Raw genomic sequence first — 17,957 nt, 5'->3', positions numbered from 1 at the left:
CTGTTCAATGCTGAATAGGCGCCTGACGCTATTTCCCCTGTTGGAAATAGCGGCGGGGGATTGAATACCCCATATAGTGTTCCAGTATGATGCTCCGACAGTTGGACAAGCACTAAGATGCCCCATGCGGGCTTGGTGGTTTGCTGCGCTCACCACAGGTTCCATTCTCCCTCTATGGGGGTCATGGACCGCCATGTGGACGAATAGCCCCTGTTAGTCAGGATCCAACTGTCGGACATTTTAACAGTCAGTATACCGACCGTCAGAATCTCTACAGTTGCACCGTCATCCGGCACCTATTTTAAAATAAAGATTCCCTTTGTCATTATGTTTCCGTCATAAGGTAATTATAAGTACAACAGTTTTTGAAGGCTAAAAGGAGCACATTTACAAAAGCTTCTACAAATGACTTGATGTTGCCCATAGCAACCAGATTCTGTCTATGATTTCTCTATTGCATCCTAGAAAATAAAAGACAAAATCTGATTGGTTGCTATAAGCAACACCGCTTTTAATTTTTAGAAGCTTTTGTAATTGTACCCCTATGTTTGATATGTTCCAAAAAAAACAAAAAAAAAAGTACTACATTGACATTATTGTCATTGTATATTTACACAGCATTATCCAATTTATAAAATGCTATACAGGGACTATGGGCCAGATTTTCTAAGCTTCAAAAGTGATAAAATGGAGAGTGATAAACAGCCAGCCAATCAGCTCCTGTCTGACATTTTTCAAACACAGTCTGTGACATGGCAGGTAGGAGCTGATTGGCTGGTTGTTTATCACTCTCCATTTTATCACTTTTGAAGCTTAGAGAATCTGGCCCTATGTCATTCATATCAGTCCTAGTCCTAATGGAGCATACAGTCTAAATTCCCCAACATACAAGCATAAACATACACAAGCATTCATTTTATAAAAATCCAATAAATCTACCAATAGGTCATACCTACTTACCTCCCTGAAATTGCGGGAGACTCACGTTTTTAAGTGTAGTCCCCCGCACCCCAGGAAGATTCGGTATCACTCTTGCATCCTAATGATTTGGGCAGGATAGGGAGAAAATGCAAATAATGTATTGGTCCATAAGGAGAGGAAAGTGAAAACAATGAAACAAAACATTTTAGCCTCGCCCCTTTTTCAAGGACCTGCAATTCTCAGGATTTACCCGAAAAGTCTAATGAGGTACCAGCAGCTTCTTCTATCCGGGAGCATAAAACTTCATTGAGTATGCAGAATGTACTTGGACGGTGGGATCAAATTGGCATACCATAAAAAGCATTGCAGGCATGGAGCACATATAAACTTCACACAGATGCTCCACGACTGGGAACTGAACCCGTAACCTCAAAGCTAGCAGTAATGCCACCGTGTTCTGGAATACCAAGCAAGGATGCCGTCTCATCTGCACTGATGGATACCTCCCTGTCACTTAAAGGTGCATTCTGAAGTGGTAGTGCCGATGCCCTTGAGTGACATACAAACCAGGAGAATGATAGGAACCGGCAAATATTCACCATCAGAGGACACTTGGTTTGCTAGTAATGGTAGTGGCATTTATTTGCAACATAAGACAGGACACTTATTCCATCATTATTGCTGACCCTCTCATGGTGCAAGTACAGAACCCTGTAATTACACGTGTTCCCCTGCGCTCTGTATTTACATGTCCACCGACGTTGAGCTCACATTTTGAAGCCGACAGAATCCCAGCAGAGTAGACATGGGCACCTCTAAGGACAGCATTTCCACACTGGGCTCCAACGATGACTTGCACTGAATGTCTCTTTAGTGTTCTCCTACATAAGGATGCAATATCACACATATGGGTCTGTGTTATACGGAGTACTGTATAGGGTCATCACACATAATGTACAACAATCAGGGCCGGATTACGCCTTCGGGGGCCCGGGGCACTTTAGACAGGGGGGCCCCTTCCCACTTGTCATTACTGGCCGCAAACAGAACGGGAGAATATTATACTGTCAAAACGCAGAGTAAAGGCAGTATAAACTTGGTCAATGGGTATAAAATACCACATGAAAAGCCTGTGTTTGTCCCTTTGTACCTTTCTCTGTAGGAGCACTGCCTCTAATTGAAAACCCTCCCATGACAAGGCCGCTGCTGCTGCTGTTCTCCACGGGCCTGAGGAGAACCACCAAGCAGAGCTCAGCACAAGCCTCTCAGCCTCTGACCTCTTGTGCAAAATTTCATGGGACTTAAGTCAACTCCCAGTAATGAACTGCACACTTGTGCAGTCAGTGTGCCTTGGCTCCCGATGCTCAGCACCATTAATCATTGTCACATTGGCAGATAGGTGAAGCTGCAGCACTACCCCACTCCCATGCACAAAATCTTAAGCTAAAATAAAAAATAAAAAAATGCAGGGGTACTGACCTCCAGTGCTCCCCCCTTAATCTGGCCCTGACAACGATATTATATTATCAATGGTGATACCAGTACTGTTCCCTGACACAGACTAGACCAGCGGTAACCACCATACACTATAGGGTCCATAGCCACAGTATCATCTCACAAATATTTAGCATATGCCAGCAATGACCATCTTATACCAAACATTCCAGCAAAGCCCCCAACTCACTGATAACTCCCCCCTACTGTGCCAGCCATGATTCTACCAGCAAGCATGAAGCCACAGCTGGTCACATCTTTATTGTACTTCTTCTACAGATGAACAATCCCCAGATGATTCTACTACCACTGTGCCCTAGTGATCACACACCCCTGTATATGTCTTACACACATATGTTCTCAGTAACACAATAAACAACTAAAAACGAGGCTTACCCACCTTGGGCCAATGACGGGAATTAGTAAAAGGTCATTAAGTTTAGGATGTTGCTGAACCGGTATAACGACTCCAGGGAATTGCTGCAAAGTAATATAAAATATCATGAATTCAATAAGACAAATACTTCTGTAAATAATGTAGGAAAGTAAGAATCTGACGCAGAGCTGGATGGAATTGCGCCCCAAATTGCAGGCGTAACAATGCGTTCACTGGAAAGCCCCCTTTGCTATGCGGAGCAGCAGCTGTTGGAATATACGAGCAGGTTCTCACCGGCAGGACAATGTGTGACCTTGCTCGTGTGACCTTACTAGGCTCTTATGCCACAGTGATGGACATGTTATCGGCATAGGCGAATCTAGAATTATGGTAATGGGTGGTCCCAGATCTAGATATAAAAGTAGGGGGACCTTTGCGCGGCATAGCCGCGCGGCAAAAAGAGGGCGTGGCCTCACGGAAAGGAGGCGTGGCATCACAAAAGGGGTGTGGTATTACACTTTAGACCATACACAGTAATGCCCATTACACATTTTAGCAAACTCCGTAATACCCATTACACATAAAGCCACACACCGTAATGCCAATTACACATAAGGCCACACACCATAATGCCCATTACACATTGTGCCACACATCATGATGCCCATTACATACTATATAACAAAATGTAATGCCCATTACATATTTGCCACATAAGTGCAGCTTACCTACGTGCTCATTGCTAGGGGGTTCTTGCTTGATGGCACCATAGTACCCATTACCACATGATGCCGCACACCATAGTACCCATTACACATGATGCCGCACACCATAGTACCCATTACACATGATGCCGCACACCATAGTACCCATTACACATGATGCCGAACACCATAGTACCCATTACACATGATGCTGCACACGTAATGTCCCTTACACATGATGCTGCACACATAATGCCCCTTACACATGATGCTGCACACATAATGCCCCTTACACATGATGCTGCTCACATAATGCCCCTTACACATGATGCTGCACACCGTAATGCCCCTTACATATTAAGCCACACATTATGCATAATGCCCCCACATACCGCCACTTGTAGCATCCCTTAAGCAATGCCCCCCCAAAGTGCCACTTACTGTAAATTTTTATATGAGCCTTCGCTGCTGCTGCAGGGAGAGATGGAGAGCGGTGCAGCTGCTTCTATGGGGAGAGGAGCAGAGCGCAGCGCAGAGCACGCTCCCACTCCCCTCCTGGTGTCCCCTCTAGCCGAGTGGACATTTGAAATATTGCGCGCGCTATTGTTGTGCGTGACGTCACCACATGATTAAAGGGGGGGCAGGCTGAGGTGAAAGTGGGGAGAAGAATTGGAGCAGAAGCTGCAGGGGTGACAGTCATTGACAGCTGGGCAGGGGGCTGCCCGGCTGTATTCAGAGCACTGCAGGTCACGGCTATTCGAAATAATACCCCTTTCACAAAAGAAAATGCAGGGATTTACCCGGGAATATGGTCCCAGGATCATGCAGGGACATTCCCAGGCTGACCCCTTATACACCAACCTGCATTTTCTGGTGTGAGGGGGAGAGAAAACCACTCCCTACCCCCCTTTAACCAACCAGCTATATCTTTGGAACCAACTGACCCATTTACATGACACCAGTATCATATTGAAGAACTTTTGAGTTGGTCCCGTGAAACTGGGCTGTTTGGTTCCAGAGAAATCTGCCCTTTAAAGAACATAAACAGTCATGAAATTACATTTAAGAAATGAACAAAAAATGGTTTAACTTCAATATCCCTGGAACCAATTAACCCATATGGATCCAGCCTGGTATCAGATTGAAGGCCCAGCGATTTGGGTTTGACTGAGATCAACCTCGAGCTTCAGTGATGCCGAAGGGGGAACTGGCAGCCGTTGGAACTGGGTGGGGGTCGGAATTAGCGGGTCCCATTTTATCCTATAGGGAAAACGTTCCAGCTTTGCCTGACAGTATCTCTGGTTCCCAGGGGGCTAGAGACACGGGGCTGGGCTCGTTGGAAAGCCCCAGCCCTCAGCTATAAAATGGGCTAATGGGTGGTCCTGTGCACCCCCGGACCACCCCCTAGATTCGCCTATGGTTATCGGCTGTTCATAATGTGTGACTTCTCTTACAAGATTCCTTTCTGTTTATGTTAAACATCCAAGTAAATTGAGAATATTTGAATAAAAATACAAAAACATTATCAGAGAACTAGAACAGTAAATGATAAGGTTATCACAAAAATATTCGCAGCTTTGTGCCAGTCTGCAGCGCCAACATCAGAATGGCCCATCCCATTGCTTTAAGCATTTGTGTTAAATCTGCATAAGCTGAGGTGTTGACAGAGGGTATTCTGGGTATGTGTGACAATTGTACGACTCTGGGGCTCATTCAGAACCTCTCGCTGCAGGCCGAATTCATAAATCTCCCCATTATTTCTGCTTCGACGTGAATAGCCTGTGCAAGCGACTCAGCCTGTCCCTAAATGTGAACCGCTGTAAAATCGTTACTAAAGGAGGTTGCCGTCTTTTATGTTGAATAATATTTCCATACCATTGGATACATGAAAGCTGCAATTGTGAGATTACAGAAAAGGCACAAAGCATTAAGCTACAGTACTTAAGATCTGTAAGATACATTTTAACGATCATCTGCGTTTTCCAGACAATTAAATACAATTTAACGGATTTAATGCAATTATGATGTAAATCTAGTTGCTTAATCATACAAGGATGCGGAAAAGGCTGATAAAGTGATTTACTCATTTACAAGAACAAAAACTTACTCCAGGAACAAAGAAGCCGCATTTTATGTGTAACATAATACAAGACAAAGCTCATTCCACAAACCCTCAAGAGGCACTGGCACATCTCATTGAAAGATAAGACACTGACGGGAGTCCTACAGAGAAGATCTAAGGTGGTCTACGGGAAAGCATGAAGCCTGAGAAATAATCGCTTCTATCTGCAGGCGACTAAACCATGGCCAGGAGAACAGAACAGCAGCATTTTACCAGTGCGACAGGTGCACGAGATGCGTGGGCACTGTAAAGTTGGATAAACACCGGGCGATATATATTGATCGTTTAATCAATCGACTGATACATGGCCGGTGAGTCTCCACAAGCGGTGGTACAATAGTGGTCAGCGGTGTCATCGCCGCATCTCTAAAGCTTAGTGACAGACAGAACACTTGTGGGCATGTCCTACTCCTAGGAACGAAAAAGGTGAGCTGTATCGGATGGTGTCAAAATCCCAGCGGTCGAAATACCAACCGCCGAAATCCCGACAATTTCTCCCTCTATGGGTGTTCACGACACCCATAGAGGGAGAATAAAATAGTGTGCTGAGTGCACCGGGCCCGATTCGTGGCGAGCGCAGCAAGCACGCAAGGGGGGGGGCATCCACGGCCCCCCCCTTGTCGGGATTTCGGCGGTCGGGATTCCGGCGTCATATTTCGACACCATCCGATACAGCTCACCTTTTTCATGATTTAGTACAGAATCCAGCCGTATATAGGCACATTCTGGTAACCAAATACAAAAGGAGGTTACACAAAATCGTGCCACTGGGAGAACGGGACGGTTCCCATTGGGCTGGCATAGGGCCAAGCCCACTCTGCCCTCAGTGCCTTACAAAGCATTTACAGTGTGTTCCCATTCCATGAGATATCAGCCATCCAATTAAATTCCCAATATATAGGCCAGTGTGTGCCCACCTTGCACACCTGCAGCGGCCTCAAAACTGCTGCACTGCCCTTAACTCCAATGGTTTCTCTACTAGTTCATATAATGGACAAAATGGAAGAACAAAAAATGCCCACCTGGGATAACCAGCCCCAATTAGCATGGGACTAACGTGCAGCTGCGGAACATTTTTAAGACTGCAGAGAGAGCATGACAGTGGTCTGTGTGTGGTCTACAATGCAGGAAGCATCCACAGGAGCAGAATCCAACTGACATAATATAAGGTGAGTGAATTGTAAAGAAGATCTTTGCCAGTTTCTCTACTGCTTAAAAAATAATAATGGGGAGGCAGGTGAACTACATATTTAATGACAACTCAGCCAATAAGGTAAGGTTTCATTAATCATAGTGCATATAACCAACTGTGCATCTGCACCAATGACTGAATTCAAAATTTTACATTGTTGAAAGTTAAGAAATTTTTTTAAAACATATTTAAATTGTTTTAGTGAAAATTAAATATTCCTTGGGGGCACCTCATACTTATGCCCGAATGTCCCCACTGTAATACTACCTCCCACCCCCCAAGTCCTCCAGTGGCAGTAACACATTAACACCACCCCCTAGTAGTTCTAGATACCTAGTGGCATAGAGCCTGCGGAGTGTTTTAGGGCAGGATGTGTGACGCCAGCTTCAGGCCGGATATGCCTTTTTCCATCACAGCGCAGAGTAAGGTGAGGGATTCAATCCCGGGTCACGACTGTCAATCCGTCCTGACAGCCGTGACTCTGGCCGGTTTTCGTTTTGGTCGACAGCATATTGCCAGAGGGGTTCAATGTCCCGCCTGCCAATCAGCGAATACGGAGCGTGTCCGTGTAAACGGCTGTGGATTGTCGAGATTTGGCTGTGATCGCGTCAATTCATGGCCGTTATCGGCAAAACCGCCCGACAGTCAGGTCCGTTCTGACGATCTGCCTCTTCAATGCTGTTGGGCAAGACAGCAATAAATAGGCGCCCACCGTTATTTCCCCCGTCAGAAATAGAGGTGGGGATCGAATACCCCCTAAGTCTTTGGATACTGTGAGCCTGTAATGATTTGTGCGCAGTAGAAATATCATTCAATGGTGAGCCTGTAATGATTCAATGGTGAGCCTGTAATGATTCAATGGCGAGCCTGTAATGATTCAATGGCGAGCCTGTAACGATTCAATGGCGAGCCTGTAATGATTCAATGGCGAGCCTGTAATGATTCAATGGCGAGCCTGTAATGATTCAATGGCGAGCCTGTAATGATTCAATGGCGAGCCTGTAATGATTCAATGGTGAGCCTGTAATGATTCAATGGTGAGCCTGTAATGATTCAATGGCGAGCCTGTAATGATTCAATGGCGAGCCTGTAATGATTCAATGGTGAGCCTGTAATGATTCAATGGTGAGCCTGTAATGATTCAATGGTGAGCCTGTAACAACAAGTTTTGGACATATTCGCTTGGCTGTGAATAGATATGAAGATGTACACATGCATTCTCACAGCGAGCACATTAATTCGCAAGGCGAGTTTTCACTCTATCACGTTGGAGTCTACCTTAACGCTGGCCGTTGTGAATTCACGTCCGTGCGATCAGATCTGAATTAGCCCAAATGTGCACATATTTAACAACACTATGTGGCGGGATGCTTTGCGCAGCTAAATAAAAGTCTGTGACACGCCACGGGGCTATGTAGCAGACTTTGAGTAAGGGCGTATGCTGGACATCTGTAGTTATGTGAGTAAAATATATGGAATACAATTGTTCCTCAGTCTTATGCAGACCACACACGCACCGATCCCGGCGTGCGTTGTGGGCTTAACTAGCACACATAGCATCGCATCGTATGCCTTGTGCATACGATGCGATGCTATGCTAGAAAAGGCTAGTACAAAAAGTATGTGCAGCACATACTTTTTGTACTGTACGATGAGGTGCCGCGGGAGCGCGCATCGGTGCGTGTGTGGCCTCCTTTACAGCCTAGCAGCTGCCATGATGAAATCATTTAGGGAAAGGAGGGTTAATCTCACTCACACAGTTGGAACAGAGCCATACAAAAATAAAAAAAAAATGGAACCATTTCTTTGTTCAGGATTATTTTCTGAATAGGTATGGAAATAATCTTGGGAAGATGGCCTGATACCGAGCAATGATTACAAAATCTACATTTTATTGTTTTGTTTTTTATTTATTTCAGAATTCTTTCCATAACCTACAAAGCAAATAACAAAAACGTGCTCAAACCTTCTGTATTTCTTCATGGAGAAGTTGCTTTGCGTGTTCTACAGACGTCAAATGTGTGTTAACACGGACAGTCGTAAAAGATGGTGGGTGGGACAGAACGTTCTGGAGGCACTCAAACTTTCTCTCTGCTTCCTCTGCCCCCAATGTGGCCACAAGCTGTAAGATAAGAACCGTTACATTTGTCAATAGAAAAAAAAATAAAAAATAAAAGTGAAAGCACAATGAAGACTTGATAGAATAGACAGTGGTGTCATAGTTAAATGAGAGCTCATATGTCTGGAAGAGGTTGTTCCCAGTAGCCGGCACCATATGTAAAGCAGCGAGAGTCAGGCCTACAACATGCCTACCTCTCACCAAGGAGAACATTAGCAGATCTATTTGATGACTTGGCAGCAAATTATAGCTGCAAACAAAGTAATATAGTTACCATATGGTTTTTATGGCTTACAAGTCATTTGTCATAAACAAATATACTGTATCTAAATCCTGACTACACTGATGCACAGGTTGAGCCTCCCATATCTAAAATGCCTGGGACAGGAAGGATTTTGGATATTGCATTTTTCTGAATATTTGCATACTGTAATGAGATATCATGTGGATGGGACCCAAGCCTATACAAGAAATGCATTTATGTTTCATATACACTGTATAAGCGCCCTCGTCCCTCATCTGCTTTTCCTTCTTTACTTAAACCTTCTCTGGTGGCACCAAATCCTGTGGCTTTCTGCGGATGCAGCTATGGTTATGTACATGTACTTGTCCTCTGCGGATGCAGCTATGGTTATGTACCCGGTACTTGTCCTCTGCGGATGCAGCTATGGTTATGTAACTGTACTTGTCCTCTGCTGATGCAGCAATGGTTATATACCTGTACTTGTCCTCTGCTGATGCAGCTATGGTTATGTACCCTGTACTTGTCCTCTGCTGATGCAGCTATGGTTATGTACCCTGTACTTGTCCTCTGCTGATGCAGCTATGGTTATGTACCCTGTACTTGTCCTCTGCTGATGCAGCTATGGTTATGTACCTGTACTTGTCCTCTGCTGATAGAGCTATGGTTATGTACCTGTACTTGTCCTCTGCTGATGCAGCTATGGTTATGTACCCGGTACTTGTCCTCTGCTGATGCAGCTATGGTTATGTACCCTGTACTTGTTCTCTACTGACGCAGCTATGGTTATATACCTGTACTTGTCCTCTGCTGACGCAGCTATGGTTATATACCTGTACTTGTCCTTTGCTGATGCAGCTATGGTTATATACCTGTACTTGTCCTTTGCTGATGCAGCTATGGTTATGTACCTGTCCTCTGCTGATGCAGCTATGGTTATGTTCCCTGTACTTGTCCTCTGCTGATGCAGCTATGGTTATGTACCTGGTACTTGTCCTCTGCTGATGCAGCTATGGTTATGTACCTCTACTTGTCCTCTGCTGATGCAGCTATGGTTATGTACCTGTACTTGTCCTCTGCTGATGCAGCTATGGTTATGTCCCCTGTACTTGTCCTCTGCTGATGCAGCTATGGTTATGTACCCGGTACTTGTCCTCTGCTGATGCAGCTATGGTTATGTACCTGAACTTGTCCTCTGCTGATGCAACTATGGTTATGTACCCTGTACTTGTCCTCTGCTGATAGAGCTATAGTTATGTACCTGTACTTGTCCTCTGCTGATGCAGGTACTGTTATATACCTGTACTTGTCCTCTGCTGATGCAGCTATGGTTATGTACCTGTACTTGTCCTCTGCTGACGCAGCTATGGTTATGTACCTGTACTTGTCCTCTGCTGATGCAGCTATGGTTATGTTCCCTGTACTTGTCCTCTGCTGATGCAGCTATGGTTATGTACCTGTACTTGTCCTCTGCGGATGCAGCTACGGTTATGTACCTTGTACTTGTCCTCTGCTGATGCAGCTATGGTTATGTACCTGTACTTGTCCTCTGCTGATGCAGCTATGGTTATGTCCCCTGTACTTGTCCTCTGCTGATGCAGCTATGGTTATGTACCCGGTACTTGTCCTCTGCTGATGCAGCTACGGTTATGTACCTGTACTTGTCCTCTGCGGATGCAGCTACGGTTATGTACCTTGTACTTGTCCTCTGCTGATGCAGCTATGGTTATATACCTGTACTTGTCCTCTGCTGATGCAGCTATGGTTATGTACCTGAACTTGTCCTCTGCTGATGCAACTATGGTTATGTACCCTGTACTTGTCCTCTGCTGATAGAGCTATAGTTATGTACCTGTACTTGTCCTCTGCTGATGCAGCTATGGTTATGTACCTGTACTTGTCCTCTGCTGATGCAGGTACGGTTATATACCTGTACTTGTCCTCTGCTGATGCAGGTACGGTTATATACCTGTACTTGTCCTCTGCTGATGCAGGTACGGTTATATACCTGTACTTGTCCTCTGCTGATGCAGGTACGGTTATGTACCTTGTACTTGTCCTCTGCTGATGCAGCTATGGTTATGTACCTTGTACTTGTCCTCTGCTGATGCAGCTATGGTTATGTACCTTCTACTTGTCCTCTGCTGATGCAGCTATGGTTATGTACCTGTACTTGTCCTCTGCTGATACAGCTATGGTTATATACCTGTACTTGTCCTCTGCGGATGCAGCTATGGTTATGTACATGTACTTGTCCTCTGCGGATGCAGCTATGGTTATGTACATGTACTTGTCCTCTGCGGATGCAGCTATGGTTATGTACCCGGTACTTGTCCTCTGCTGATGCAGCTATGGTTATATACCCTGTACTTGTCCTCTGCGGATGCAGCTATGGTTATGTAACTGTACTTGTCCTCTGCTGATGCAGCAATGGTTATGTACCTGTACTTGTCCTCTGCTGATGCAGCTATGGTTATGTACCCTGTACTTGTCCTCTGCTGATGCAGCTATGGTTATGTACCTGGACTTGTCCTCTGCTGACGCAGCTATGGTTATGTACCTGTACTTGTCCTCTGCTGATGCAGCTATGGTTATGTACCTGTACTTGTCCTCTGCTGATAGAGCTATGGTTATGTGCCTGTACTTGTCCTCTGCTGATGCAGCTATCGTTATGTACCTGTACTTGTCCTCTGCTGATAGAGCTATGGTCATGTACCTGTACTTGTTCTCTACTGATGCAGCTATGGTTATATACCTGTACTTGTCCTCTGCTGACGCAGCTATGGTTATATACCTGTACTTGTCCTTTGCTGATGCAGCTATGGTTATATACCTGTACTTGTCCTTTGCTGATGCAGCTATGGTTATGTACCTGTACTTGTCCTCTGCTGATGCAGCTATGGTTATGTTCCCTGTACTTGTCCTCTGCTGATGCAGCTATGGTTATGTACCCGGTACTTGTCCTCTGCTGATGCAGCTATGGTTATGTACCTGTACTTGTCCTCTGCTGAGGCAGCTATGGTTATGTACCTGTACTTGTCCTCTGCTGATACAGCTATGGTTATGTACCCTGTACTTGTCCTCTGCTGATAGAGCTATAGTTATGTACCTGTACATGTCCTCTGCTGATGCAGGTACGGTTATATACCTGTACTTGTCCTCTGCTGATGCAGCTATGTTATGTACCTGTACTTGTCCTCTGCTGATGCAGGTACGGTTATATACCTGTACTTGTCCTCTGCTGATGCAGGTACGGTTATATACCTGCACTTGTCCTCTGCTGATGCAGGTACGGTTATATACCTGTACTTGTCCTCTGCTGATGCAGGTACGGTTATATACCTGTACTTGTTCTCTGCTGATGCAGCTATGGTTATGTACCTTGTACTTGTCCTCTGCTGATGCAGCTATGGTTATGTACCTGTACTTGTCCTCTGCTGATACAGCTATGGTTATGTACCTGTACTTGTCCTCTGCTGATGCAACTATGGGTATGAACCTGTACTCACAGTTTAGCTTATTACTTTGTAATCGGGTGCTGCAGATCACTTGTGGCACCACATAAATTAAGGATAATAATAATAATAATAATAATATTATTATTGGTACTTGTGTAATAGCACGGCGCCTGGCTATGCTACGTTTTCAGCGTAGCCTAGGCTACGCTGTCAGCGTAGCCCAACGGCTGTCTAGCGTAGTGACCCCGTGGCAGCTTAATGGCTGCCTAGCGTAGTTACCGTAGGGACTGTCCCCGACTCTGTCCCCGGCTTCCATAGCTCTGTCCCTGGCGTCCATGGCTCTGTCCCGTCATCCATGGCAAGCCTAGTGAGCGCCTCTCACACAGTGCCGGTAACCGCCAGATCCCCTGCGCTGGCGGATGCCGGCAGGGAGGGGATCATGCGGGCGCCGGCGGAGAGGCGCTCCAGCTGTCTGAGACGCAGGTGCGTTGCAGTAATTATTGCGGCAGGGTACGGCAACCCTGCCCGTGTCAGCAAGTGCGTCTTATGCACAATAAAGGAGGCATTTGCCAGTGCTCCATGTTATATACTGACAAATGCCTCCTTTTTAAACCCACACTATCCACGCCAGCCTGAAGCGTGGCGAGCCCCGCGTGGGGACGTGTTATGCGTCCTCCCGACTTGTTCATACCCCCACTATCCACGTCGGCATGGAGTTAATTTTATAAAGTGTGGCAAGCGCAGCGAGCCACCGAGCCCGAAGCATGGCAAGCGCAGCGTGCCCCGCGAGGGGGCCGCGGAATACATGTGAAGTAATCCGCGTCCGCTCGCCATGCTTCGGGCTCGGTGGCTCACCACACTTTATAAAATCAATTCCACGCCGACGTGGATAGCTGGAGTATGAACAAGTCTGGAGGACGTGTACCGCCCCAGCAACCGCCCCCTGTCTGTCACTCATTTGTGAACGCCCCAGCAAGTGAAAAACTTGCCAAAGGCGTTTGTTCCGGGGGTGTACACATTCGCATCAGTGACTATGCGCACACACCCACCATCAGAGGGTATCCGGACCCTAGGTCAACCACCATTGGTCGATGGTGATTAGGTCGACATTGACAGAAAGTCGACACAAGCATTAAGTCGACAGTCAAAAGGTAGACATGAGTTTTTCACTTTTCTAATAGCGACAGGCGGTATTTCCTGCCCTTCCATCCACTAGGGCATGGTGGGAGAATAAAATAGTGCCCAAAGCATGGCGAGTGCAGCGAACCATGCGAGGGGACGTGGTACACTTTGACGGTGTCCATGTCGACGGTGTTGCCATTGGGGACAAAAAAAATGTGAAAAACTCATGTTGATCTTTTGAATGTCGAGCTTCCCATTGTCGACCACTGACCATTCATAGGTGTCGACCAATGGTGGTTGACCAAGTTATTGTCGACCTAATATACCATATCCCCATCGGATACTGGGCTGAATTCAGACCTATACAAAACACGTCTGAATCGGCCCTAAGGTCTTGCGAATGATAATTCAGTTTTGGGTGAAAATGTATTTTAAACTTTGACCCAACTCTGCAATTGTGAACCTCCCTTATGGCCAAATGTATCAAGCTACAAAAAATAAAGTGGAGAGTGTTAAACAACCAGCCAATCAGCTCCTACCTGTCATTTTTCAAACCCAGCCTGTAACATGGCAGGTAGGAGCTGATTGGTTGGCTGTTTACCGCTCTCCATTTGAGCACTGTTTGAAGCTTAATACACCTGGCCCTAAGCCATTACACACAATGGGGCAGATGTATTAAGCCTTAACAAGAGATAAAAGCAAGGGTGATAAGGAGAGATAAACGTCCAGCCAATCGGCTCCTTACTGACTTTTTTCAAACACAGGCTGTGACATGGCAGTTGGCATATGATTGGCTGGTTGTTTATCTCTCCTTATCCCCCTTGCATTTATCTCTTGTTAAGGCTTGATACATCTGCCCCTATGATACTTGCCACCACTTTTTCTATCAGAAGCATGAAGGTAAAACAAAGTGCAAGACTGTGCTTCCCAGTAAGTGAGCAATACATATTCTATTATTCGTCACCACAAACGGAGAGATCTTCTGCGATAAATGCACATAACTCACCTCTTTGTTGAGATAAACATTGCGGAGATAATCTTCTACGTCTTTTCTTAGCAGAATCTTTGGGAAAAATGACATTTCCCTCTGCAAATGCAGTAAATTCACAGAAGACAACTGAAAAAGCAATAAACAAATGGTAAATTGTACGTTTGCCACTTCCAGCATGCATTTGCTGAGAAAGGTCTATTACAGGTGCACCTAGAGAGGTCTGCATTAAACATACATTAGGCTAGAAAACCAGCATGTGCAAAGTATGCTCTGCTGCAGAAGGGAGTCTGACATGACAAATGGGTCAGCATCATGTTTCCCTTATGCCGACTCAATTTGCTGACGCTGCTGGAGCCATCAAAGATGCATTATACAGTGTGCACCACAGGCAGCTGACAGGACAACACAGCGTCTCTCCATGCTGCACACAACTGCCCTGCACTGCAGAAACACGCCATGCATCACAAGCAGAGACACTATTCAAAGCACCAATATTACATTTACCTTTAACTGTGAAAATATTGCTTATTTGTTAAACAGAGGAACCTGGTTACCTGGGGTTTATTTGTGTTCATTCTATCTGACAAATTCCTTCTTAGATGGACAAAACCGTGTGCACTGCAGGGGGGCAGATGTAAAATGTGCAAAGAGAATTAGATTTGGGTGAGTTATTTTGTTTCTGTGCAGGGAAAATACAGACTGCTTTATATTTACACTGCAATATAGATCTCACTTTGAAGTAAAACCCCACCCAAATCTAACTCTCTCTGCACAAGTTACATCTACCCCACCTGCAGTGCACATGGTTGTGTCCAGCTAAGACGGAATTTGTCAGAAAGAGTGAACCAAAATAACCCCCCTAGTCACACTGTACACATTTACTGTAATAATGGAAAGCACCAAACATGTTAGGGTTATTTGTGAGGCAGTGGTGCTACTAGGGGGCTGCTGGCAGAACCCACTTGTCCTCGCCACTTGTACTCCTGGGAGTGGGCAACACCAAAATGCAGACTGTTCCGCAGTGACAAGAGCTGATGCTTCAGTGTGACATGCAGCATTTGGCACCTGTCACCGAGGAGGAGCTGACAGTGCATGTAATAGTCTCCAGGGGCAACCCAGTAGTGATGTCATTGGGATTCCCCCAAGGCCACACCCCTTTAGGTTAGGTTACGCCCCTTTCTGGGATATAGAGTGTTAATCCAGGTGTCACCAGACCCAGTGGCACCTCTGTTTGAGGTACAATCTATGCTTTAATACATATAAGCAGTTTAGTACACATATTGACAAATAATAAGCAGCTATTTCTGTTTATACCTAATATGCATGATGTTCCCAGACGTCCTGGATGTAGTATAAAAGTCTAAAAGCTGAGACATAGACTTAGCCCATGCACACAACAGAATGATGTGTACTCGGCCGATCCAACAGATGATAAGCCCCTGCATCTTACAGGTGAATACCCACATGCACTATTCAGGGTATGACAGAATTGGAAGAGATAACAATTGACCCACAGGAGTGCACAATTTAGTGTTCATTCTAGCACCTTGCACCTTTCAAAACTTGTGCAGTTCCTCTTTCCTGCCCGGGTGTCAATCAATCCTGTGGTGCTTCTAGCACCACACCTGTATTTCAGCAAAGAGATACAGACCAACCTGTGCTGGAAACAGCGGAGATTGACACACCAGACGGGAAAGAGGAACTGCACAGATTTGGAAAGTTGCAGGGTGCTAGAATGAACACTAACAATTGGGCATACACATTTAACAATTTGCCAGATTTGTTGCTCTGATTTCCCCGGAAACTATTGGAGGGCCGATATCACTTCATAATCAAATCCAAGTACATAATTTGTTGTTAATAAACGAAGGGGTAGATTTACTTAAGCTTCTTTAAATGAAAAGTGGTGTTGTTACCAATAGCAACCAATCATTTTCTGTCTGTTATTTTTCTATTGCATCCTAGAAAATGGTACACAGAATTCGATGTGTGTAGGGTGACCTAGCTATGCTAGGTCGGGCAGTTCTGTGTCTCTGTCGCCCAGCACACAGAGCTGCCAGCCCACACACAGAGCTGACAGCGCCAGTGTTCTCGTGTGAACGAACCCTGGCGATGCCAATATTGATGGACACTGCTCATCCATCTCGGCCAGCGATGCGCATTGCTGTCGCTATAGCCCCTACACACACACACCGATGTAGGGGCATTTTCTAAGCGACTTTGCCAAACGAAGCAAAGTCGCTTAGAAAATGGCTTAATATCTGCATGTGTGTAGGCCTTACTAGTGACGGTATCCCCTACTCCCAGTCATCTGCAACTTTGCTGATTTCTGATCAGGTGTAAAGTAGGCCCAATGTGCCTCGACCCTAGCCTGGAAACATATGCTACTATATGTCAGTAATTTGCCTACTAAAATAAACTAGAACAAATGCATGTGATCAAGTATATATATCAGGGGTGTATAATTACAAACAGTCCAATAGACCCAAATAATATTCCAAGAAAGTAGTAAGGGCACTCATCGGCACCGCACCTGCCTGAAGAATTTGATTATTTTACACATATATATGTATATAACCAAAAGCTGGCAATTAGCAGTGGTCCTGCTATTGTGAGGCACTGCAAGTCCCAGCATGTCTTAATAGCAGAGACTCATGCTGGGACTTATAGTTTCACACCAGCAACTTAAAAACAAATAACAGAATGACATACATAACAGCCAAGAATATGTATAATACATCCACAGTCCAGTAATACCTGGGTAGAGAAGTACTAAGGACCCATAAGACAAATCTTCATAGAATAACCAAAATGCTGCCTCTATCAGCCTTTACCTGATTAAAATCCAAACCTCGAGTCGAGAAAAAAAAATATTAAAAGTCTTCTATTCGGCACATAGAGCGTTGCTGTGTCAGCCATTTTTCTGTAGTCCAATTGTATTTGTGTAGCCCAGCAAAGGACGTTAAGCCGACTAAACTCACGTACTGGACAGAGACAAGAAGCAAGCGACTCGGCGATAAATTAATTGTCCACGCAGCTTCCTTACACAGGACTTTTGGTTTAAAACTGACTCCTTGTATTTGTCTCCAGTAATCGCCATTTTGGGTAGGGCAAGTTATAGTAACTTTCATGTAAAATGTCTCCGAAAAAATGTCCGCCCTGGTAGTATCAGCGGACCGTCACAGCAGACACTGTACGATGTGGATGAGAAAACCGG

General features: G+C 45.3%; 1 protein-coding gene across 4 annotated transcripts in view; it reads right to left on the bottom strand.

The window, feature by feature from the left end:
* Positions 1-17,792, bottom strand: part of NSUN6 (NOP2/Sun RNA methyltransferase 6) — a 62,159-nt gene extending 44,367 nt beyond the window's left edge. The window contains exons 1-5 of one of the 4 annotated variants that reach the window (XM_083189317.1): positions 17,498-17,792; positions 14,756-14,866; positions 8,776-8,931; positions 2,816-2,895; positions 1,693-1,802 (exon numbers count right to left, since the gene is read on the bottom strand). In XM_083189317.1, coding sequence (XP_083045443.1) covers positions 1,693-1,802; positions 2,816-2,895; positions 8,776-8,931; positions 14,756-14,830 — 421 coding nt within the window. In that variant the 5' untranslated portion in view covers positions 14,831-14,866; positions 17,498-17,792. Of the gene's footprint in view, positions 1-1,692; positions 1,803-2,815; positions 2,896-8,775; positions 8,932-14,755; positions 14,867-14,975; positions 14,998-17,497 lie in introns of those variants that run through there. The other 3 variants (XM_083189316.1, XM_083189319.1, XM_083189320.1) reach the window with 3 other exon arrangements.
* Between the last annotated feature and the right edge of the window lie 165 nt (positions 17,793-17,957).

The sequence above is a fragment of the Crinia signifera genome, chromosome 5 (assembly GCF_055691185.1).
Source record: "Crinia signifera chromosome 5, ASM5569118v1, whole genome shotgun sequence".
Taxonomy (NCBI): domain Eukaryota; kingdom Metazoa; phylum Chordata; class Amphibia; order Anura; family Myobatrachidae; genus Crinia; species Crinia signifera.
Note: the sequence above shows the minus strand (reverse complement) of the source record. Positions and strands in the feature narration are given on the sequence as shown.